At 42.0% G+C, this 25638-nt stretch overlaps 1 protein-coding gene across 7 annotated transcripts in view; it reads right to left on the reverse strand.

The window, feature by feature from the left end:
• The window catches only part of STN1 (STN1 subunit of CST complex), a 52664-nt gene that overhangs the window by 14780 nt on the left and 12246 nt on the right, over positions 1 to 25638 (reverse strand). For 2 of the 7 annotated variants that reach the window (XM_082408440.1, XM_082408442.1), the window contains 7 exons: positions 25005 to 25073; positions 20292 to 20450; positions 19440 to 19563; positions 18153 to 18327; positions 13299 to 13421; positions 10812 to 10884; positions 2009 to 2779 (listed from right to left, as the gene is read on the reverse strand). In XM_082408440.1, coding sequence (XP_082264566.1) covers positions 2622 to 2779; positions 10812 to 10884; positions 13299 to 13421; positions 18153 to 18327; positions 19440 to 19563; positions 20292 to 20450; positions 25005 to 25073 — 881 coding nt within the window. In that variant the 3' untranslated portion in view covers positions 2009 to 2621. Of the gene's footprint in view, positions 1 to 2008; positions 2780 to 10811; positions 10885 to 13298; positions 13422 to 18152; positions 18328 to 19439; positions 19564 to 20291; positions 20451 to 25004; positions 25074 to 25638 lie in introns of those variants that run through there. The other 5 variants (XM_082408441.1, XM_082408444.1, XM_082408446.1 and 2 more) reach the window with 5 other exon arrangements.

Consider the following 25638-nt stretch of genomic DNA (forward strand, 5'->3'; position numbering starts at 1 on the left):
AAAAATAAGTACTGTGGAGTTCTGGGGAGGCGGGAGAAGGGGTTGGCTGCAATCAGCAAAAGAGGGATCAGGGCAGGCCTCACTGAAAAGGTGACGCTCAAGGAATGACCCAAAGGAGGGGAGGGGGAAGCCCACCACATGGTTATCCAGGTGAAGAACATTCCAGGCAGAGGAAACAGCAAGTCCAAAGGCCCTGAGTCAGGAATGTCCCTGGTGTGTGTGAGGAACAGCAGGGCCTGAGAAGCTGAGCAGAGGTGAAGGGGAAATGGCAGGAGGGGAGGCCCTGCAGAGCAGAGCCCTGGTGACACTGTGCTGCCTCAGGTGCCGGAAGCAGAGGACGGCAGAGTCTGAGTCAAGCTGTGCTGACAGTGAACTGAAGAGGGGCCAGGGGAGCAGGGAGGGCAGTAGGAGGCCCCACAATACTCCAGGTGGTGGCGGTGGAGGAGGGAGATGCTGCCGCCATCGTCCGCAGGTCGGATGTGGGACGTGAGAGAAAGGAGTCCACGGGTTTGGCCTGAGCAGCTTGAAAAATGGAGCTGCCTTTTCCTGAATCAGGGAAAACTTCAGAAGCAGCACATGTGGGGTCAGGGGTGGTTGGGGGCCTGGCTTTGGGCATCTTATGTTTGTCATGTCTGTTGGGCACCTAAGTGGAACTTTCAGCAGAAGGCTGGGTGTAGGTCAGAAGTTCGAAGAGGTCCGAACTGGATGTAAGCTGGGGAGTTCGTCAGCGTACAGATGATCTGAGACTGGTTGAGATCCCCATGGGAGCAAGCTAAACAGAAAAGAGGCCTGGGACCAGACCCTAGGAGTGGAGCGGTCAACTGTACGTACGTGTAGACACACTACATTTATACAGGTGGATATGCAGAAACACGCTCTGTTTAGATATATACATACACACACAGGTAGTTTCAGATCAGTGGTATAATATAAACAGATCTCAATTTTCTTCCCACTAAAACTCAATTATCTTCCCACTAAATCTACTGGGAATACTGCTCCATGGTGAAAATATCTGTCTGCTCCATTAAATTCATGGCTGCATAGTATTTCATAGTGTACATTACCAAAATTAATTTTCCTCCATAGATAAATATTTTTCCCAATTACAGAACTTTAAATTACACAGCAATGGGCATCATGTGCATTCATCCTCTCCCACCTATGTGATCATCTCCTCGGGATAAACCCTAGAAGTGGGGTGGCTGTGGGCAAGGATGTGCCCTTTTTATGTTCTGATGCAAGACTCCTTCCCGGCAGCTCCAGTCATCTGAGATGTGTTCAATATGGATCAGCTGCCGACCTTACGGAAGAACTACTGGGATGTCATTCCAGGTAAACTCTGTTCTACAGGGACCCTTCTCAACACGGGGCAGCTTTCTGGGTAATCGCTGTTAGCAACCAGGCACAGAGGTTTAGGTCAAGTCAGAAAAGTCCAAGACAGGAAGCAATCTGTCGGTACTAGCTTTTGGTCTGACATATGGAGCTACAGCCAATCTCTAAGTGCAAAGCCACTCCATTTCCACACAGAGCAGAACAACGTGCCAGGCCTGCAGGCTCTCCAGCAGAGCCACTAAAAGCTTACTACATCAAGTGCAAATGCAGCAGCCAAAGGCAGATGTGCCTTTTGTGAAATGACTGTAGTTAATGCCAAATCTTTCTCCGAACTTTCTTTTCGCTGGCTGGATTTGTCATCGTCCTGTAAGAACAAGCCTATTACATACCTCAGATTTTTTCCCTTTACCTTGTCATTCCGAGCAAAAGCATGACCCATCACTTGTCTGGGCAAATACCGAGTGTTTGGATGGTGTCAGGACGTCCTGCACGTTCAATGGTAACCTTGACAATAACATCTACCACTGCCAAGTTAATTGGTCAGCAGCCTCTGCCAAGAACTTCAGGGTATTAAGGGACAATGGATTTAGTCACAGTGTCCTCAAGCACAGGGAAATGTACTGAAACACCTTTTGATTCAGAAGGAAAATAAGGAAAACGACAAATACAGAGCCATGCCTTGGATCCTGTTTATTCCCATCGGGGCGTTGGTCTGTAGACAGAATTCAACCCAAGACTCCGGACCCATCACTAGTGTTTGACCCACAGAAACTGTAGGTCAGCGACACTCATCCAGGGAGAACTAGTCCTCTACACCAGGTTCTTAACCATCAAGATACACCAAGAAAGTACCTGATAGTCTGAAGTTTTAAAAAGTGTCTGAACTGGTGACCTGTATGCTCTTCAGCTCCCGCAGTACAAGCGCCTTTTCCACGGGATGCCCCTTTACCGCAACAGAGCCTCCAACCAGTTCAGCTGTCAACGCTGTTTCTTCCTCTTCTGCTCTGTGAGTGATGCTTGGTCCAGCCAGGAGGCCAATGAGGAGGGTTTTCTTGTATGTCATGGCTGAGATAAGTCTTTTATCCCAGGATACAGCAGGCAGAAGGCAGCCTCCAGAATTCATGCCAAATTCCATTCTTCAAATTACCATATTTCATAGTTTATTATGAGATAATTGTCACCAGACCTATAAGCCTCAGCACGATGTTAAGATCAGAGCCCGGGAGTGAACGCCACCTGTTTTCTCCTCGTACCCCGCTCCGCTCGCGCTGCCTGCCGGCCTCTCCTCAGAACGCAGTGTAGTAGTGCTCTGTGGTGCTGACGATGTCACTCTGGTCCTCCAAGAGCTCCAGCACCTGCCGCAGCACAGTTTCACTCAGGCCTGGGCTGAGGCTCAGGTGAGCACAGGCCAGGATGTGCAGGAAGTGGCAGCCCTTCTCCACGTCTGCAGGAAAAAGGGAGTTGGCTAAGCTTGGACACACCTGTCAGACCCTCCTCTCTCTCTCCTGTCCTCTCCTCTAAATGGAAGTCCTTCTTCATATTTCCTGGATCAGAACCTGCAGCTTAATAAGAGCCCCAGATAATTCTTATGCACATTAAAGCAGGAGACGCACTGGCCTAGCTTATCAGTGAGAACGAACCAAAACACTGGTTCTCAGGTCTGTGCCATGGACCACTGCTCGGGGATGCAGGCCTTCAACTTTCCAGGATTCCCAATCAATAATTTTACACTCACAACCCAGTGGGGATTTAGTGCTTGATAGGCTTTTTTCTCTAATGAAGTTACACGTACGAGCGCATGCATTCAGTTCTAACCCTCTAGCTTCCCAGGCGGGAGCCCTCTTGTGGCTGACAGCAGAGCCAGCTTGCAGCAGCCTCCAGATTCCTTCTGTAAATCCTGGACGGTGGGACTGCGGTGGTGACCTTTGGCCTGTTCTCACTCCTCTCTGACTAGGCTTCCAAAAAGTCTGCCTGTGACGGCTGTATTCTAGGAACCTCTCACCCTCTATCCAAAACAAATGAGACCATTCGTAGCAGTTCAGGACGAGTGACCGCTCTCCTAGTTGAAATCAATGATTTGGAGTAGTGGTATTCACATTGAAGTTAGGACCGTTAGAGGATCATGAAATCAATTTAGTGGGTTGTGGTTAGCATTCTTTTCTTACCAAACAGACTAGAGTATGAGATTACAAAATGTATTGCATTTTAGGTACGATAAATATTGAGAAACTTTATATTCAACTATATATGTATATGTATAGTTGAAATAAAATTTATAATAAAATTACATAATTTACTAGGTGATGATGTAAAATTTATTTGTAACATCGAGTCAAAGACAAACCTCATTCCTGGAAACAAACCCTCCTCAGTTTCCACCAAAGCCCCATTGACAGGGCCAGGCCTCTCACCGCCATATCCCCAGCATCTGGCCCACTAGTGCTCTGCACAGTCACTGAATGTTGTTTTCAGATGATAAAATGCTTTAGGCTCCAGGAAAGTCCTCAAAGAGGGGTTGTGGTGATGGGCAAAGCATGGTTGGGATTCTGTGCACCTTTGTGGCTTTGGGCAAGTCACTGCATCTTTAAGCCTCAGTTTTCTGACCCATGGGGAGTGGGGCTGGGGGGCACCTCTGAGGTCCTTCCCAGCGCTAAGGGTCAGGGATGCTCACAGGCAGTGGTCCTGGGCTAACAAAAACTTGCAAATTCTGACCTCTGGTGGCTAGTCAGCTCATTATTCCACCCGACTGGGTTACTGTTGGGAAACTCGCCACCTCCCCTGGTCTCCACATTTCCAGGCTATTTCTTCAACATTCATTCAATCAAGATTTCCTGAACACCTACTACATGTGCAGCGCTGAGCAAGGAGGAGCAAGTACAGAGTGCAAACAGAGAGCTGACTCTGGAGTCCAAAGGACCCGAATAAAAATGCTGGCTCTATGACTGGGGCAAAGTGGTCCAGGTCTCTCAGTCCGCGTCCTCATCTGTTAAATGGGAAGAAAAGCACCCACTTCACTCGTGGTTGTGTGGGTGAAAGGAGACCCACGGTGGGGGCATCTTCCATGGAGAATTACTATGATTCTATCGTCATATCCATAACCTAAGAAGATGCACATAACCTCGTCCCTGCTCTGAAGAAGCTTTGACTCTTCCTGAGAGGAACGGTTGATGACGGAGGGTGAAAGACTCCAACCAAACTGGGCTTGCACACGGCAGAGAGGAAGCACTGGGAATTTCCGCACTGCTCGGCTTGTGATCTTAGTTCTTTTAAGACCTGGGTGCTCAGGCTCAGGGCTCAAGGTGACTTACAGGCGTATGTGGTCAGCAATGCTGACTGCCCCAAAGGCCTTAAACTACTTCTTCACAAAGGCCATTCTGCCGTCCGAGGGCTGTCTGGTAAGGCTGTTCACAAAGTGACCTTCCATTCACGTGGGGAGAAGGACTGGTGTTAGTTCTTTAAAAGTTTGGAATTCACCAGTGAAGCCATCAGGTCCAAGGCTTTTCTTTGTTGGGAGATTTTTGATTATTGATTCAATCTCCTTACTATGTATCTATTCAGATTTTCTATTTCTTCAGGATTTAGTCTTGGTAGGTTTTGTGTTTCTAGGAATTTCCACTTCACCTGGTTATCCAATTTGTTGGCGTACAATTGTTTACAGTACTTTGTTATAATCCTTTTTATTTCTGTAGGATCAGTACTAATGTCCTCATTTTCATTTCTGATTTTAGTAACTGGAGTTTTCTCTCTTTTTTCTTAGTCTACCTAGCTAAATGTTTGGCAATTTTAGGGATCTTTTCAAAGAACCAACTTCTGGTTTCAATGATTTTCTCTATTGTTTTTCTATTCTCTATTTCATTTATTTGTGCTCTAATCTTTATTATTTCCTTCCTTCTGCTAGCTTTGAGTTACTTTCTTCTTCTTTTTCTAGTTCCTTAAATTGTAAAGTTATGTTAAGTGTTCTTAGCTATAAAGTTCCCCTTCATACAAAGCTCTTCTGTGTCCTAGAAGTTTTGGTACTTTGTGCTTTTGTTTTCATTCATCTCTAAGTACTTTCTAATTTCCCATATGATTTCTTCTTTAGTCTACTGGTGAACAGTGTGTTAATTCCCACAAATTTGTTAATTTTTCAGTTTTACTTCTGTTATTGACTTTTAACTTCAGAAGATGCTGGTCAGAGAAGATACTTTGTATGATATCTACCTTTTAAAATCTATTGAGACTTAATTAGTGGTCTATCCTGGAAAAGGTCCCATGTACAAGTTGTATGCTGTATGTATGCTGTTGTCAGGTAGTCTTCTGTGTGCGTCTGTTAGATCTAGCTGATTTATTGTGTTATTTAAGTCCTCTATTTCCTTATCTTCTGTCTAGTTGTTTTATCCATTATTGACAGTGGGATACTGAAATCTCCAACTATTATCATAGAACCATTTACTTCTTTCAATTCCATCAGTTTTTGCTTCATATATTTTGACAGTCTGTCATTAGGTACAAAATGTTTAAAATTACTATGTCTTCTGGCTGTACTGAACCTTTTATTAATATATAATGTCCTTCTTTGTCTCCTGCAACATTTTTCTTTTTAATTAATTAATTAATTTATTGGCTGTGTTGGGTCTTCGTTGCTGTGCACGGGCTTTCTCTAGTTGCGGTGAGCGGGGGCTACTCTTGGTTGCGGTGCGCGGGCTTCTCATTGTCATGGCTTCTCTTGTTGCGGAGCATGGGCTCTAGCCGCATGGGCTTCAATAGTTGTGGCCCGTGGGCTCAGTAGTTGTGGCTTGCAGGCTCAGTAGTTGTGGCTTGTGGGCTCTAGAGCGCAGGCTCAGTAGTTGTGGCGCACGGGCTTAGTTGCTCCACGGCATGTGGGATCTTCCCGGACCAGGGATCGAACCCATGTCCCCTGCATTGGCAGGCAGATTCTTAACCACTGTGCCACCAAGGAAGCCCTCTTGCAACATTTTTGATTTAAAGTTTATTTTGTCTGATATTAGTATAACTGCCCCTGTTCTCTTTTGGGTACTATTTGCATGGGATATATTTTTCTGTCCTTTCACTTTCAACCTTCCTGTGCTTTTGGATCTAAAGTGAGTTTCTTGTAGTTGCCATATAGTTGGAGTTCTCGGGTTTTTTTTTTCAATCCATTCTGCCAATCTCTGTCTTTTGATTGGAGAGTTCAATCCATTTACATTTAACCTAATTACTGATAAGAGGGACTTACCTCTGTCATTTTGCTATTTGTTTTCTATATGCCTTATAGCTTTTGGTCCCTGAATTCCTGCATTACTGTCTTCTTTTATGTTTAGTTGATTTTTTTAATAGTGAAATGTTTAAATTTTCCTTTTGTGTATATTCTAGAGCTATTTTTTTTGTGGTTACCACAGGGATTACATTTAGCATCCTATAGTTATAACACTCTAATTTGAATTTATTGTAGTTTAACTTCAATAATATATAAAACCTCTGTTCCTTCTCCTTTGCAGCTCTGTCCCCACCCCTTTCAGTTGTTGATATCACAAAACCACAACTTTATACACTGTGCCCAAGAACACAGACTAATAATTCTTTTAAATGTATTAGGCTCCTAAGATTCTTGGTTTACAGGTTTTTTTTCTTTTAGCATTTTGAATATATCAGCCTACTGCCTTCCAGCCTCCAAAGTTTCAGATAAGAAATCTGATCATCTTACTGATGTGACAAGTTGTTTTTCTCTTGTAGCTTTCAAGATTCTTTCTTTGTTTTTGACTCTCAAAAATTTGATTATAATGTGTCTTGGTGTGGTCTCTTTGAGTTCATCTTAATTGGAGTTCACTGAGCTTCTTGGATGTTTATATTCATGTCCTTCATCCTATTAGGGACGTTTTCAGCCATTGTTTCTTCAAATATTCTCTCTGCCCCTTTCTCTCTTCTTCTGGGACTCCCACAGTGCATATGTTGGTCCATTTGATGATGTCCCACAGGTTCTTTAGGTTCTGTTCACTTTTCTTCAGATTCTTCCTGCTCAAATCTGCCTTTGAATCACTGGTAAACTTTTCACTTCAGTTACTGTACTTTTCAGAATTTCTTTTTGGTTTCTTTTTAGTTTTTGTATCTCTTTATTGATATTTTCTATTTTGTTCACCCATCATTTTCTTGAGCATCTTTAAGACAACTGTTTCAAAGTCTTTGGGTAATAAATCTGCCATCAGGTCTTTTTCAGGGACAGTTTCTGTTGTTTTTTTTTCCTTTGAATGGGCCATAGTTTCCTGTCTCTTTGAATGTCTTTCGTTTTTAGTTGAAAACTGGACATTTGAATCTAATAATGTGGTAACTCTGGAGATTAGATTCTTCACCTTCTGTGGTGTTTGCTGCTTTTTGTTATTGTTTTTATTTTTTTTTTTGGTTGTTGTAGGCTGTCTCTGTGCCAAGGAGCAGCCTGAGATGGAAACCTAAGGTCTTCTCAGGTCTATTTCTGAGCCTGTGCCTTTCCCTGGGCATGTGTGGTTGCTTTCTAATTTTCCCCATATATGCAGTTGCTTTTGAATGTTCTAGACTTTCTTTTCTGGCTCCAAAAGGGGTAAAAAAGAGAAATGAAGGGGTTTAAAAAAAAAAAGAGTGCCAGTCTTTTAAATCCGCTGGAGGTCACTTCAGCTGTTGGGTGAGGAGCTTACAACAATGGGAGGAGGTACAACAATGGCCACCCACCTCTCTGCCTGTACCTCTGTGATCAGAAGCAGCAATTGGTGATCAGAGTACAAATCCCTGATACATGGAGGACTGGGTCCTTTTTGCCCCCGCTAGCTCCCACAAGCTCTGTACAAGCTGCTCCAGAAACACATGCACAGCCTCCTGCCATGTAGCTGGGGATAGGGGATGAGTAGCTGCTACTAAGATCTGAAAATTGACTGAAATTAACCCCAATTTATTGTCCAAACCTTCCTCTGGAAGTTGCTAGCCTTGATAGACTCCAGAGTTCCAAAACAGCTACATCAGACAGATGCAATTGTTGTCTAAGTGGAGGGAAGGATTCTTGGTGTTCTTACTCTGCCATATTCCTAAGAGTTTCATAAAACACCAATTTATTTCATCCTCATAACAACCCACGATGTAGGTACAATTATTATCCCTGCTTTGCGTGTAAAGAAACTGAGGCACAGACTTGCTCAAGGCCACACAGCTACAAAGTGGCAGAGCTTGGATTTAAACCCAAGCAAGGTGGCTCCAGAGCCCAGCTCTTCACAACTATGCCATACGGCCCATCTTCAGACAAACCCTGTATCAGTGCTTTAGGGACCTAAAACTGGCCCATGTTTATAATCCTTTCATTATTTTAGGTTTACCCTCTGCTGAAATATTCATAAGTGACTAAAGGTTTTAAGTTCTCCTATGAATCATCCTGCCAAGGAAAACTCAATGCTATGTTTCGTACTGAAAGGTTAGAAACAAACTAAAGGTTCAGTAGGAGTAATTAAATAAATGGTCGAATATCTATCAATACATATAGTGGAATACTGTGCAGCCATTAAAAAGACAGGTACTTTTACACATACTGTTGCTGAATGACCGCTAGAAGCCAATGTTAGATTTAAAATACAAGGTATAAAACACTGAGTATTGTATGCTAAGCTTTACTTATGTTTTTTAGAAAGGATAAACTATACAAACACGTTTATAAGTGCATATAACATCTCTAGAAGGATATGCCAGAAACTAGTAACATCCACTGCCTTTGGAAAGGGGAACAGAGCCTGGGGCTCAGTGTTGGGAGGGAGTCTCACTTTTTCTGTGTGTGTTTTTGTACTTTTTGACTTTTTACCCTGTGCATACATTACTCACAATAATTTTTTAATGTCATAGGTATTTCTTATGAAAAGGGGTGGTTGCAACAGACTCTGACAATTCCTACAAGGCATGTTTACTGGTATTCTCAGTTACTCATGCTCCAGAATTTGTCTCCTGGGCGTTTACTAGTTCCAGGGAATTGGCTTATGTTTTTTAGAGGCTACCATTTACAGACTGAGTAGCAGAGCCTGTCCACCTTGACACACACACTCACCAAATCAGGAGCTGGCCTGTGGATTAGAAGTGGACATAAAACCTGCCACTTTATAGACCCTCAGGTCACCAAGGCTGTTTGGTTCTCCTAAGAAATGAAGTGTGAATTGCTTTCATTTGCTTCAGCAGGCCCTAGGATACTTTAATCCACCCTGTTCCTAATACACATCAAAATAAGAATCTAGCCAGATGGCGTGGGACTAGCATGAGGGCAGGAATGTCACCTGGGGACCAGCCTCTCCTCTCATCCCTTCTTGGTTGAAGAATCCCACATTTCACAGCTCTAAAAAGCTCCTTAAATTGTGGACAGGTGGTTTTTCCCCCAACTAAAGGATATTTATCCTTCTTGTTCTGAATGAAGTGAACAGTAGTTAGAAACCTTGCATTAAAATAATAGATCGCTTTCAGTTTATTTTAAGAGCTGTTGCCACACCACTCTGGGAGGTGACTTCATGGGTCCTTAAAAGCTAAGTAGGGCTGCATACCACAAACACCAGGGCTGGAGATCTGGTCCAGCTCCACCTGCTGACTCAGCCTGGAACAGGTCCAGGCCCCAGGGACATATGGGCTTTAAGGACTCGAGGTGGACCTCCCAGGAGAGAAAGAAAGCAGAATGAGGAGGCCTATGCTCATTAACAAGCCTTTCCACTTTTCTTCTGGTGTCATTTGTTGACATATGCCAACATTTGTTAATAGCACATGTTTGCAAAAGGTAGACTTTGAAAAGTCACCTTTACACAGGATTTAAACATAGGACTAATGCTTTCTTCTCTTTCTATAACTATTATGAAAATGGTAATGTCTGTTGTCAGATTATCTACAATTTGAGTTTCTAACCACTAGGGGCTGACCTAACTCCACTAAAACCAACTATTTTCTCAACCATTTCTTTTGCAAATTATCAGGTTTCAAGATGACTGAATTACACTGTTCACAAACTGTAATGTCTAGAACCATTCCTCCCAACCTTGAAGGGCTTGATGTTAGAAGAGAGGAAAATGTCAGGTTTCGGTTCAGAGACAAGAAGGAAGAGTAGAACAAGAAATAACACAAATTACAGAGGACACAAAACCAGAAGGATGTTAAAAAGTCCTAGCCTAACAGCTTACCTTGTTGTATCAGAATCACCTGAGGAGCTCACCTGTCTAGCCCCCATCCCAGCCCCTAGTGAATCAAAATCCCTAGGGGTGGGACCTGAGTGTTGTATGTTCAAAAAAGCTCCAAGGTTGACTCTTACGTGTGGCCCATGTCAGAACAACTGTGCAAGGCTAACGCTCACTTTAGAAAGGAGGAGTCTTGAGGCTCAGAGAGGGCAGGTATCTTGACCAGTCATGCTTCCAAGTTGTTACTGGGAAAGGCCCCAGGCTTCCTGACTCTCCATCTAGTGCTCTCCGGGAGGGAACAGCCCCCTCCAGGGCACCGAGACACATGTACATTACACCACTTACGATTTGGTTTCTGGCAGTCTTCTTGAATGATCTGGTGGATCTTTCTGTGCAATTCTTTGTCTTCTCTGGTTACCTAAATAGGAAAAACAGTTCGGAAAGAAATGTTAAGTAAAACAGAGGTTGTGTCATCCAGACTCCCAAATTAGTCTTTAGGATAGTTTCTAAAGATTTCATAACAATCCTCATCCGTACACCAACAATAAGTGTCATTTTTGATACCTGGCCAGTTGTCAAACCAGTTCTGTCCCTAAGTAGCTCACTGCTCTGAAGTCCACCCACAGGCATATTCCCTCGGGAGGTGGTTTACTGGGGCCATGATAGAAAGAAAAGCTGGAATCCCTTGCTTTCAAGGAGCAACTTTCTTCTTAAATATTCATAACACATTCATAAAATTTCTCTTATTCATTATATTCTTGAGGGAGGCACAAGTGATCAAACCCGAGGACTCTTTCCTCTTGTGTTTCTTCTTTTCTGTCTTGGGTTTCACATTCCTTCACCCAACCATAGGGAAAAAAACAAAAGAAATAAAACTGTAAGGCAAAGCTAGCAAGAGAGTAAATCTAGCTTATAAATGGAAACACTGTCAGTTCTCAAAGGCAAACATAACCAAGGTTCCTTTCTCAGCCAGCTCTGGTAAGAGGGAAGCAGCCATCAAATGGGTTTCACCTTCATGTTCAACAGTAAATCTAAAATCAAAGAGAAAGAAAGGAAAAAAGAGGAAGAAAGGAAGGGGAAAAAAGGAAGAACGGAAGGAGGAAAAAAAAAAGTACGCAAAAAAACACATATGTCAGGAATGCTCCTTGGACTGACGGACTTGGAACGAGCAGATTTAAGAATGGGGCTTCTGATAAGGGCCCTTCTCTGGACTTACAGGGTGTTGGGAAGATTAAGTAAGGTGATGTGGGAGAGCTGCTGAAAGCTGGAAAGCACTATACAGAGAGAAGATAACTATGTCCCCGAGGCAATGCCCTCAGGAAAACAGAAACCTAGGAGCCAGGGTTGAGGTAGAGTGGGGGGGGAGTGAAGTCAGAGAAGGGGGGTGGCTCTGCTGAGGAAAACAGAGCTATTAGAGCTGGATCACCCCATTCCAGCTCAGACTGATTCACAGGAGGAAGTGCCCCAGCCCTGCCACACCTCATCCCTGGACTGCTGCCCACGGTCTGCTGTTCCTCAGGAAGAGCGGCTTCCTACTGACCCAGGAGGCCACGCAGAGCCTCCCGGTGGGGGGGGATGTGAGGGTGTAGGTGGGGGTGGGAGGGTGTTAGGGTGAGTTGCCCAGCATGAGCTTCTCCAACCCCCAAGAAGCAACCAGCTTCCACCAGGCCTGCCCATCCTGGGAGGGGGTGGGCTGCCCTCACCCTTATACGGAATGGAATACCTTTTCAGACGTTATTTAAATAGTATTTAAAACATATCTTAATTTTTAAAAATGTTCTAAAATGGGGAATCACTAGAGTTAATCAACATCAAGAAAATGTCCTGTTAAGGAAAGCTTCCCCTCAGGAATCATGCTTGTAAAGAATGAGGCTTCTGGGATCTCTCAGAGTTCTGATCTGTCTTCAGGAGAATCGCTCGCAGCTGAAGCTACATCTATGCTACTAAAGCGGACATCAATATCGATAACAACATCAGCATCAGCTTCGTTCCTCCAATATTAAAGGTAGGCAGTGAGAGGTGAACTTTTAACTCAAAGTATGAGGTAGGCAAGCACTTGTACCCCTGGTGGGGATGTTAATTGGTACCACCTTTGGAGGAGGCAATCAAAAGCTTAAAGGTACATGCCCTTTACTCCAGCAATTCCTCTTTTAAGAGTCAATCTTATGGAAATACTTACATAAGTCCACAAAAAAACAGACACAGCAACACTATATGTGAGGACAAGAGTTGGAAACAATATAAATGTCCATCAGAGATAAGTGGTTAAACAATTTATGGCAAGTTCCCACAATATGGAAAACCATGCAGGTGTCAAAAAGAATGAGATAGATTTATAAGGACTAATATGGAAAGATGACTGTGATGTGCTATTTTGGTATCCCAAAAAGTTGCTGAGCACTATTTAGAGCAGTGGTTCTCAACTGTGCCAGGGGACACTTGGCAATGTCTGGAGACGTTTAGGTTGCCATAATTGGGGGTGCTGCTACCGGCATCTAGTAGGTGGAGGCCAAGGATGTGCCAAACATCCTACAATGCAAAGGACAACACCCCACAACACAGAATCATCTGGCTCAAACAGTGCTGAAGTTGAGAAATCCTGATTTAGAGGATGATCACATTTTTTTGGTAACAGGAGCATATATTTATATGTGTGCAGAAGGCTGTACTGTTAAAAGCGGTATCTTGAGGAAAGATAAGGGCCAACTTTCACTCCTTACTTTATGTACCTCATAATGATTGATCTTTAAAAAACAGTAAATAAACAATCCTAAGTAATAAATATATTTGCAATTGAAGCTAAGAAAAAAAATTAAGTTGCAGGTCTCTTACATAGAATAGGTTATCAAAACCACCATCTTTCTGGAAAACAAGTCCTTTTTCCTGCAGCAGCTTTATAGCATTCCTAAATATACTATGAATTGCCTTGGAAGTGGTGTCATTCTTAAAATCCACCTGTAGGAAGAAAAAAAGGGGAAAAAAAAAAGAAGAAAAGAAATAAGTCCCATCTTACAGCACTTGAGGGCAACTCCCTAGACCAACTGGTTATAAATTCACCCAACAGGCTTTTTATCTGCTGAGTCAAAAAGATTCAGGTATGCATGGGCCTAGCAGGATGGTATTTAAGGAGGATTGGGAAGTTTGCTCTGGCAGAATCACACTCGATAACTGTTCCACACCTTGGTTATGATTTTTTGTTTGTTTAATTCATTTAACTCAATGATATAAAATGGAAATATCAAAATGACAATCTTTGATTTATTTTTTATACAGAGCCAAAAATTCTATACCTACTGGCTCACTTTTTTCATTAAAATTGTGGCCATATATACAACTTCTTCCTACGGACATCAAAGAATTTTACACACATTGAAATAATAAGTTGGGGATTCCAGCACATAGAGAGTATTAAATAGACTCCTTATTTTAAATGGAGGGCAGTAGAGACAAACAGCTGTGCAGAGATCTGTCAAAGGGGAGGGTCCATGGGCTGAAGGTGGACAGGGCCCTAGGGGAAGCAAGAACACCATGAGGAAGGACCCTCTGCTGCTGTCAGTTTGCTCTCTCCTCAAATTCAGTATCCCTTCCCTTCTCTAAGAGTCAAGTTTGCCTAGAGAGGTTACCAGGTCATCCTACTTCTTATTTCAAGGAGGCCAGGTTTTCAGCTATGTCCTACCATGGTTAACTAGACTGTGTGCTTCTTGAGTTGGGGACTCATCTCGGCCACCTGTTCCCTGACATATAGTGGGTGACGGAGAAAATATGTGTGCAATCAGGGGAAATACCCCATATAGGTAGGCGGTATCCTTCTAATTATTCCATTAGGGATTTTCAGTTCATTCCTAAAACAAAGGAAGTGGTAAGTAATAATTGTCCTTCAAGGTACAGATCCATTTATAATGTGACAGAAATATATCAAGATCAGAGTGCCAAAGAAACGTGGCAAAGCTTCCAAAAGAGTGTTTGAAGGCACAGTCCTACTCCTCTAATGGAAGGCCCTTATGGAGGCTGTCTGGGGCAGCACCCACAGATGCTGAAACGGAGAGCGGGCCTGGGATTTGCTGATGACATTCCCACAAAGTGACAGGGAGAGGAAAGGAACTCCCAAATGGCCTCAAGTATTGACAATTCCATCCCAAAAGAAACCTTCGCTTTCTAGAAGAGGCCTCCCAGACAGGCACTGTTTGAATCTAACAGATTGGTGATGTTTCACAAATGTGCTCTCCTGAGCTGAACAGGAGAGACTAACATTCTTAATTAATAGCCTAGGTTTTTCCTCAACAGAACAGGCCTGGAGAACCTGGCCAGTAGAACAGGAGGGCCTGAGAGTTGACAAGCACTCGAGGTTATGACAGCACCCATTCTCTGAAGGGAGAATAAGTTGAGAAATATTTGATGACTCCCACGGGCAGAAAAGCTATCTGGGTGTGTTTAGAATAAACACCTCACCCAGCGATCCTCAGCCACATATCTTTTTATTCAGGGGGGCTTGAGGCAAAGCTGTTTTTAATTTCATACATGAGTGCTCTCACTTAGGAAAAGAACGCTCTACCCAACACAGGCTCCCCTACATGACTTTATAACTACTTCATCTTCATAATTCTAAGGAGATTCGTCTTCTCTGGTCAATTTAATATAAGGATCCTAAGGGGTGGGTTTATTATGTCTCTTACCAATATAGAAATAAATTGGAAACTGACTAGAAATGTTGTTGCATGATTATTCCTGTCATTAAAAATGACTCTCGGTTATCCTCAGACCATACAGAAAGCCCGGTTCCTCCTCCCAGATTTCAGTCAGATCAAGCAGCAGGAAGACAGGGTGTGAGGCCTGGGAGAGTAAAAGCAGTTTCAGCTGTGAACAAGGAGGACCCAGCCGAAAAGACTCTCTGTAAATATAAACAGTATGTGAAGCTTCCTTTCCAAAAACATTTGCCTCAGCTGACCTCAGGACATAATTCCCTGCTGGTTATAAGGACCCAGTCTCAAGGACAAAGCCTCCAATCGTCCCTCTAGCTAGCAGCTTTTCCTGGCCTGACATGTGTGTCTTTCTTGTCTTTTTCTAAAGAGCAACGGCAGACTCATCCCATTCAGGAAACCGAAACTGTTCAGAAACAAAAACAGTGACCGGCTGAACAGGCTGAGCCTTAGCGGGCCTCTCCTTGGGGCAGGTCAGGAACTGGGTGGATCTCTGCAATATATATATAGTCTTCATTCCCAAACAAACTCAGCATTTATCGAGCTGTCAAAGAAACAATGGTTTTGCAAGGTTTGCTTATCATGTTCCTGGATTTGCTAAAAAGGGCCACCGTGGAAAAAAAGAAAGGGGGAAGACATTCAAACCCACTCTCCCCAGCCTCTAAGCTAAGACACCATCACAATGATTTTTTTTGTTAAGCTTTCATCTGTATGACTACAGAAAGTGCCAAAGGATCTAAGGTTTCACCATCATTGTAAAGCATCCTGGGTCTCCCAGGCTCTATTAAACAGAATTCAACTTAATGACACTGACCTCCCCAACCAGAGCCATGTGAGGGAATAATTCATAACTGATGGAAAAGTAGTTTCCAAAGACAAAACAGATATACTGCCGTATTCATTTCTTTTTAAACATATAGCACCGGGCAGACACAAATTTCTGCTCTAAGCATTCTCAAAAAGATATCACACCAAAAGTCCTCCCTGGAATGTTCTGAATGGAGGGGCCTTTTAGTCCTCAATTCTCCCTACTTAATTATCGCAGAAGAGCTGGCTCACAGGAAGAATGTGGTCTTTGCTAAGCTTCAAAGTTTCCTTCTAAACATGCCAAGAGAGTGGTCAGAAGTCCTGGGAGGCCAAGTTGGCATTGAGCCGCCTCTAAATGATTAAATGGGAAGAAGGTCAGTCCTGCTGTCAGTGGACAGCTGGGGAGCTACAACTGGGCAGAAGCAACGGTGGCACAGAACAAAGCAGCCAGTCCTGACCCTCCCCACCTCGGTGTTTCCTGAAACAATATCCCTCATCTCCATGTATGAAATTGCGGGTCACTGGGCACACAGCCTGGTGACAGGAAGAGATAATCAAGTTCACAAACGAAACTGAGAAGCAGTGGTCATGCTTAGGAGGTCGGGACAGGGACCTGGAATCTGTTCCACCAGAATCACAAAGAATAATTATGTTACCTCACAAGGGTACTCATGGCAGCCCTGGTGGTAATGGCAAAAGACTAGAAAACATCTCAACAGTCCAGGAATGGAGAGACCCCTTAAGGAAATTATGATACACATAGTAAAAGATTATTATAGAGTGGCAAATATGTAAGTATGGCTAGGAAAGGACCTATAAGACATGCTGTCCCATGAAAACCTAGGTAGATATAGTATTTAGTATGATACCATTTGTGTAAAAAAGGGGATACAACTACTTCTAGTTTATATATAGCAGATTATCTCCAGAAGGCTACTCAAGAGACTAGTAATGGTCCTCGACTCTGTAGAAAGGGGAGGGGAAGGAGGATGGGAAGGAAACTTAAAAACTAGACAGTTTCCTGGACTATTCGAATTTTTATTTTTTATTTATCTATTTTTGTTTTCTCGTTTTGTTTTTTGGCTGTGCCGCGCAGCTTGCAGGATCTTAGTTCCTGGAAAGCAGTGAAAGCACCGAGTCCTAACCACTGGACCACCAGGGAACTCCCGGACTATTTGAATTTTTAAAACCATTCATTCCTTCAATCAACAAATAATTGTGGAGAGCATACTTTATGCCAACCTTGTTGTAGGCCCTGTTCTAGAGAGCAAAGAATGAGACAGACAAAGCCTCTGCTCTCAGAGAACTTAAATTCTGGCAGCGGTGGGGAATAGGCACACAAACAAATAAATACCAGTGCTATCGCGAAATGTGGAAACAGAGTGATAACACAGTGAGGAAGCTGGTGGCTATCAGAGCAGAAGGTCAGGGAGGGCAAGAAGGTGACATTCAAGCAGAGATCATTCCCAGTGGAATAAATGAAATAAATAAATACGAGCCGTGTTACAGCAACAAAAAAACTAAGGAATTGCAATGAAAAGGAAAGCCTAAAACCAAAGTCTCAGATAATTCTTCATTCCAAGCAAATAAGTAAACACCAAACAACTTAAGTTCACCTCTAACACTATGGGTGTTAAAAAATGAGGACAGCTCTTTCTAGGATAAATAAAAAATTACTTGAGTATTCCCTGCAATTTTTACTTATAAACCAGACTGAATACAACTTGATCTTTATTCAAACACCTAAGACACGATAGATCAACCTTATTCTGGAGAAGACGGAACAAGTCATTAAAAACCTTGGTTCGAGTTCAAGAATCATCTTGCTGATCAAAAAATAATCTTGGAAGGATAATTTTAGCTCTTCTTATCTATTTCCCCCTCAGTTGGTTCCTGCTGACACTAAATACCCATCTCAGTGAGTACTAAGTGCTATGAACCTTAGACTATTTTTTTTCTACCCGAAGATTAAGCTTTATGAGATTAAGGAGGGGAAAAGGGCATGTCCATTCTCCTTTCAAATTCTCAGTGGTCAGTGACTTTTCCAGAATAGGATCAACATAACCTCTATACCCCGGGTACACCCTGTGAGTCTCAATGCCACAGTCATGTCCACCCACACCCTCCAGCTGCAGATTTGGGGCAGGGGCCTCGAATTCTCACATGGGCATGCCGCACTTACTCGCCCGGAGCAGGCGCTGTGAATCACAGGCTGGTTGGCAAGGGACAGCAGGGACTCCACCGTTTCCAACTCCTGCTGGTAAAAGGTTTGCACTCTGTTCTCCACAAGGAATTCTTTGACTTTTTCACTCAGCAGATACGTGAGACTGTCAAGGTCCAGGGCGCCTGGATTGCTGCTGGGGGAAAGTTTTAACAAGCCCTGCAGAAAACTATTACTTTTGTTCCTTTTGGACGCATGTAAAACTGAAACAGCTAGCAAGTGCAATACCATACTGATGCAGGTTTTTGACATAAGGAGCAATTCACCCAGTGAACACTGTGTGGTTGTTTAAAAGGATGAGGCAGAACTACAGGAACTGATATTTGTGATAGATTTAGAAAAAAGTCAACCTGCAGAATAGTATGTAAGGGACGGTGCCATTTTTGTAATGAAGCAAATGACAACCCACAAAATACGTGGGTGGATATTCATGCTTGTGTATGCAACCAAAGAAAAACGTCTAACAGGATACACACATCAACCTCTGCACAGTGGTAACCTCTGGGGAATGGTACTGAGGCGGGAGACAGGAAAATGGAGAACTTCCACTTTTTACTTTATACAGGTCTACAGTTTGGGTTTTTTAAAATTATTTGGAATATGTAATCTACAAATATTGAATATGTTTAAAAAATGAAAGGGTACATGGTGAAGAGTCTCCTTTCTATCCTCCTTCCGGTCCCCCTCCCTCCCCCGCCTCCAGCAGCCACTATGATTATTTCTGTCTCCTCTGAGTTATTTGAGGCATATAGTAACAAATATACATATATTCTTACTCCTCCTGTTTATTTTTCCATCCCTGAAAGAGAATAAAATCACCCCTGGTTGAGAGTGACTGGTATTGTTTCTTTGATTATGATGTGCCTTGGTGCAGTTTTCTTCAGGTTTCTTGCCTTGGGGTTCATTGAGCTTCTTGGATCTGTGAGTTTACAGTTCTCATCAAACTTGGAAAATTTTCATCCATGATTTCTTCAAATATTTTTTCTCTGCTCCCCCCTCCACTCCTTCAGAGACTCCAATTACACATATATCTTCCTTACCAAACCTTAGAACACCTGCACTATTAACACCTTCACTTTACAGGTGAGGACACTGAGGCATCCAGAGGGAGACAGCCTTGCCTGGAGCCCCACAGTGAGTGAGTGGATGGTTCAGGATTTGGACCCAGGCCCACCCCAGAATCTGGGATCCCACTGGTTGGCCTCATTGCTGTGGTCACATCCTCGGCAGTCATAGTCCAGAACTTACCTCAGTGTCTCTTCTTTCTCTAGGGCTGGGCTGCGGAAAGGCTGGTCATAAACTTTCCTGTAGATGGCGGGCAGCTCAAGCATCCTTGCGATTTGAATGTTGCACACTGGATCATCCACTTTATCTAACAAGCCACAGGGGAAAACATGCCACAGAAATTACACTGAGATTAGTTCTTTCCCATGTCCAGATTGCTGCCAGGACAACAGTAAACGGAGCACTTGGTGGGTCTCCTTCTTCATGGATGCCCAGGATCACAGTCTAAACGCACTGAATGGTTCCCAGTCATCCTGCGAGAGGGGATGCGATACCCTAAGTGACACAGGCATGGCCAGAGTAGACCAGGGCTAGGGAAAGCGCATGAGTGTATTCACTGATCTGGTACAATGGTGGGCAACTGGGCTCTCCTTGAGATTTGCAAGTGCAAACCAGCCAGAGCGGTGCAAAGGGCACCACTCAGATGATAGAGAACTGTCACACTTTTGATTAGCTGTTTTCTTTCAAAGTTAATGGACTCAATGGTGTTCAAGAAATTTCCATCATTTTGAAGACTATGAACACTCTTCCCTAAATGGATTCACACTCAGAGACTCTACTATGTTGTCCAAATATTGAATAAAATTTGTCAGCCATATACAATAAATCATTTGTTTTCCTTCCCAATTTATTTATAGTTACTTCTCTTCAAAATAAAATTAAGAAATGCTACTTTTCTAAAGAAAGCATGTTGTTCCTTCATTAGAGTTAAATCTTTTTATTTGAACTTTTTAGAAGTTCGACTTTTCGCTAAATGAGTTTACTGGACACACGCACAGAATAACAACCAATTTGGCAGAGATATCTTGTGCTTACAATAAGCAGTGGCACGAATTTCTCGCTCTCCTCTGTACATGCGGATGTGACCTCTGATCCGGATAATGTCCCCAATTTCTACCTTTGTTCTCTGCGCAATGGTCTCTTGTAGCTTCTTAAGCTGTGAGGTTAAGCTCAGCTCTCTTGCACTTGGAGCAGCTGTAGTTGTTGGGGCCAGAAGGAAGGAGAGAAATGCGTAACACAATCACTCCACCACATTTGGGAGAGAGTCTGCGGTAAGACAGACATGAGACATTTATTTATTCTACTTCTGATTGGTTGCTCTACTGTAGGAAATCTGCGTAATCTTTCGAAATCCTCTACTGGATAAAAGGCATAAGGCTTGACAACCCAGTGGGTGAGTTCCAATGTCTTCTCTCCTACCCCTGCATTGCCTGTGCAAAGGGCTCTACGCCTGCCTGAGCCGAATTCTGTGTGAGTTCAGCCGGGTTTGGTGGCAATAGCTCTAAACAACCCTTTAAAGTGTCCTTGCTGGGAGATAGAGGCCTGGCCAGAGGGGAAAGGTGCCCAAGAGTCTCCATTTGTGGTTGTTTATGGGGAAGGCAAATTGGCCAGAGGTTAATTTTCCACCAAGGTGCTCAACACCCTAATCTCTCTCACTCTTCTTTGTTGAGTAGCTAGGCTAACCTTCTCTTTCTCTCTCTCTCTCTGTTCTAAGGACTTTATAACCTATCAGTGCATCTAATCCTCACAACCACTCTTATTTATTATTAGCCCCATTTTTCAGATGAGGAAACTGAGTCACAGAGAGGTCAAGCAACTTGCCCACAGTAAAACAACTAGTTAGCAACAAAGCTGGAGTTCAAACCCTGGCAGTCTCCAGAGCCTTCCTGCTTATCCTTTATTCTCTGCTGCCTGCCCCATGAGTATACTTATATTTTCCATGGTTATAGCTCATGTGTGTAAACAATTTTGTGTTGTTTTTCTGTCTAGCATCACTTCAAATACACATACGTATCCACAGAATCTATACAACTCAGCATTTTAAATAACAAAATAGCATTCTGTCATGTTCATATGCCACAGTTTGTTTAGCTAGTCTCGTTAAATATTTCTTCCTTCTTTCATAATTTTTTATTTTGGTTTTTATCACTAGCACTGTATGGGGCTGAGAGGTCAGCACTTGGGTAATGGGAGTCAGACAGACCTGGCTTGAATGTCAGGTCACTTCTTATTAGCTGTGTGACCTTGGGCAGACTGCTTAACTTCGCTGTGCCTGTTTCCTCAGTTATGATGCGGATTTAACAGTCCCCTCACGTATGGAGCTGTTGTGTATGATCTTAGTTAACCCTTACATCATGAGCTTAGTGCAATGCCAGATCTATAGGAAACATTCAATAAATGTCAGCTACTTGTGAAAATGAACAATTAAGCCCTCAAGACAAAAATTTTGTTTTCTTTGGGGTCTTTCATTGGGGATTACTGGATAGAAAAGTACAAACAGGTTTAGAGTTCCTTACATATTATCAGAATGTTTGCCAAAAAACCCCAATCAAACCATTCTCTTTTTACAAGGTGTCACCAGCAATGTGTGTAGGCTTGCAGCTCCTATACTGGCTTCAGTCATTTGGATTTTTAACACCTTAAAAAATACATAATGATTCTATAATGTTTTATTTTTGCTTTTAAATTGCCAGAGAGACCATGTGTTTTTATATAAGATGATCTGCTCTCTGCATTTCTTTATGTATAAGCCCTTCATCTCTTTTGAACACTTTATGTTCATTTCTGAAAAAAATGCAGGGAAGCTTTATCAGTTATGCTTATTACATCCACTCTCCCCATTCCACTGCTTTCTTTTTTATGTTTATTTGATTTCATTTTAATACATAAACGTTTGAAAAAAATGTTTAGTTTATCCCTCTTGTCACTAATGATAGCTTTCATTTCTTTAACAGCTTAACATATAAGAACTTAACATAGATACCCCATATTTATTGTGATAAATACACAACTCTATCTTCTTTGGGTTATTTTATGTAAGTTGCAAGACAGTGATCACAGTTACCTCCTTTTCAATATTGTTATTTACTTGAGCCAACAACATTTGTTAAATGCTTACTTATTTCCTGCCGTTGTATTATTTCTGCTTTGTCATATACTAGGGTTCCTATAATGGAATGAATAATGGTCTATTGATCAAATTTTGTGCTTCTTAATCTAATACAACTTAGATAACCATGGCTCTGTAATGTGCAAAGGCATTATTACTTTTAACACACTGACTATAGTAAGGGAAACAGCAACCTAAGGAGCTCGGAGAACTTTGCATAGACCAGTGACCAATAGCTTGGAATCTAGACACAATCAGCATTAATGTTACTCAACTTACTGGGTTTCTTCAGAAAATACCCAAGTATTACTTTTTAAAAGGTTATTCTGTCTGGGTTCCTATTCCTAAGTCCTCTTCCATTTAGGCTGAATTTTAAAAGTATTTATAAATTTCACTGCCATGATTCAGACACTAGGTGATAATAAATGCTTCATATAGCACTGCTGAAATGATCAGACTGAGGGCTGGTCTGAGAAAAAGAGGCTCAGCTTTCATTTAAAGGGTGAACCAAACTGCCAAAAGAAGGGCTCAAGCTGTGTAATTTAATGAGTATAATGAGATAGTTGGAGCCTGACAGAATTTCATTTTAAGTAGCCTATTCCACGTTGAAAGATAAATCCTCTTTAAAATTCTAATATTAAGCTCCAAGCTTTCTTAACTTTTCTCATAAGCTAAGTCCAAATGGTACATTCAGTGTGACATTTATAGGAGTTAATATTATATTTTTATACTGTAACTGACTAGAACATGATTTTGACTCAGACTAAATTTTGTTTAAAAAAATTAGTCTTCAATGGCTACTTTCCAGTGGAAAGTTTTAAAACCGAGGGCGATTAAATTAAAAGGAGAGAATGGGATAGCTGGGAACAATTTTAAAATATCACTTCATAGATAACATGATGAGAATCACTTTCAGGCTTTCTCCTTGTACCCTTACCCTCACTTTTTATTCTCAAAGCAATTTCTGATTAAGGCTACCAACTGCGACTGTTCATCTATTCATCTACTTACAGATATTTTAAAAATCTCACTTTCAGTATTAATAGACATTTTATCTAAAAAATTAGAGTCATATAATATGTCTGCTGCCATTTATTTAAAAAAAAAAGAGTTGATTTTGAAAATTAAAACAATGTCGAAAACAACAGTCGATAAGCTACAGCCCATGGACCAAATCTACCCACAATCTGTTTTTGTAAATAAAGTTTTATTGGAACAAAACCATGCTTGTTTGTTTATGTACTGTCTATAGTTGCTTTGGTGTTAACAATGGCAGTGTTGAATAGTTGAGATGCAGACCATATGGCCCACAAACCAGAAGACAATTATTGTCTGGCCCTGTACAGAAAAAGTCCGCTGACCCTTGGTTTAAAACAAGTATGCATATTGAAACTACACCTTCTGATTGAAGATCGTGACAATACCACAACCATAAATCTGAAAATAATTTTAATACCCTGGACATATATGAAAGTTCAAATATCTGATTGTCTTATAGGTTTATTTCTTACCTCTGAGATATCTGCACAAAAACCTGTTGTCTGCCTTAAGTTTTTTCTAATCTACAAAGCTTCCTAAGCTAAGTAGTACCACTGATATAGATGTTCCCAAATTAGGAAATAGGAATACCAAAGTTATATGAAAGTGATGGCCAAATTCTAAATATAAATACATCAGAAAATTAAGCAAAGGAGCATCTCACTGGTCAGTAGAGTCAAAGTAGGAAGTTGAGATTCTGACAGGTAATGTCAAAAAAAAAAAGAAACTACTCCAAGTGTTACACATTCTTACCACGTGTATAACAGGAGGACATAGATAGTAGATGTTAGATATCAGAGCAGGTAATATTTACTGAATAACCCCAGTGTATATGGCATCATAATGCATATGCTATAAAACAGAGAAAAACAAGGCCCCAGTTTCCATAGCTTCTCTAGAATCAAAAATGATCACCACTATTGCACAATATAAATATTTTTAATATTATGAACTTATGCAACTCAAAAAACTACCTAAGGACTATTAAAACAGACTCAAGAAATTCCAAACGCTGTTTCAGTTATAGTCAATGAGTTCAATATACTATTTTAAAGTTCTTTTTTAGTTTATATTATTTAATGGCTAACTTCAAGGGACTCCTATCTTACCTTCTCATCAGTCTTAGAACTCCTGGCATATTTGTTTGAACAAGCTAGAGATTTCAGAAAATTTAGATCATGGAAGCATAGATGTTAGTGGCAACCATGGCAGGGCAAAAGCTTTCAAAAAAGCTTTGGTCAAGTGATATGTCCAGAGCAAGGGGATTCTCACCTGATCAGCAATTAGGCTAAACTATCTTGACTTGTGGAATAACTGGCATGGTAAAAATGAAACGCTGAAACTTCTAGTAACCTATTCACATTCCTGTAGGCTTAGGAGGAAGTGAGCACCAAAGAAATGAGAGCAAGAAAAGCAACTGGTTCCCCACTAATATCAGTTTGCAGAGCAGCCAAAGTTCTGAGTGTAGTGCTTCAAGTTGATCAGTGTAATTCACCAATGAATAAATGTGAAAATTAGTACTACAGCTGCTCTGCTGAGCTACCCTGAGTAAAATCTACTAGTTAGCTGTAAAGGTAAAGAAGCGTGGCAAATAAAATTACCTGATGAGGATTTGGTATTATTCAATTTCTTCCAGCAGATGCAGTTTATAACTCCAGTGCTATCATCCACTGCAAGAGAAGTGTAAAAGTGTAGAACAGAGATATGGGCATTACAGGTGAATTAGCACATTGCCATTGCATTCAGCCGAACTGGAAGATGACATTTTCAATAGCCTGGTTGGGCAAATCCCTGACCAAACTTTTCTTCCACCCTTAGAAATAATCTCTCACCACACTCCAGTGGGAATTGCTTGTCTGCAATGTCAGTGTAATACATGAGCCCAGCAGAATGTAGGCAGCGTTTCTCTTACCCTATCTCAAGGGTATTAACCTCTCCTAAAAATGGTGTCCTCAGGAAGTTAAGTGCAAAGATCTCAATATCTGCTAACATGTAAAATCAGCCTTGTACTCCTACCCTGCAATCAGAGACCATTGCCTGATCTGTGGTTAGAGGCACTCAGAGCACAGCCATCTGTCACCATGTGCTCTCTCGCTAGCTTGCTGACTTACCAAGACAAAGCATCCCAAGTCTTTTGGCCTGGGCTTCTCTTTGAAAGAGCTTCTGCCCAGTCCTTACCACTGCAGGGGATGTAAGGAAAGCTAAGCATATCACAGAAGGGCAAAGTTTTATTTT

Source organism: Balaenoptera borealis (assembly GCF_965194805.1).
Source record: "Balaenoptera borealis genome assembly, chromosome: 10".
In the NCBI taxonomy this organism is placed as follows: Eukaryota; Metazoa; Chordata; class Mammalia; order Artiodactyla; family Balaenopteridae; genus Balaenoptera; species Balaenoptera borealis.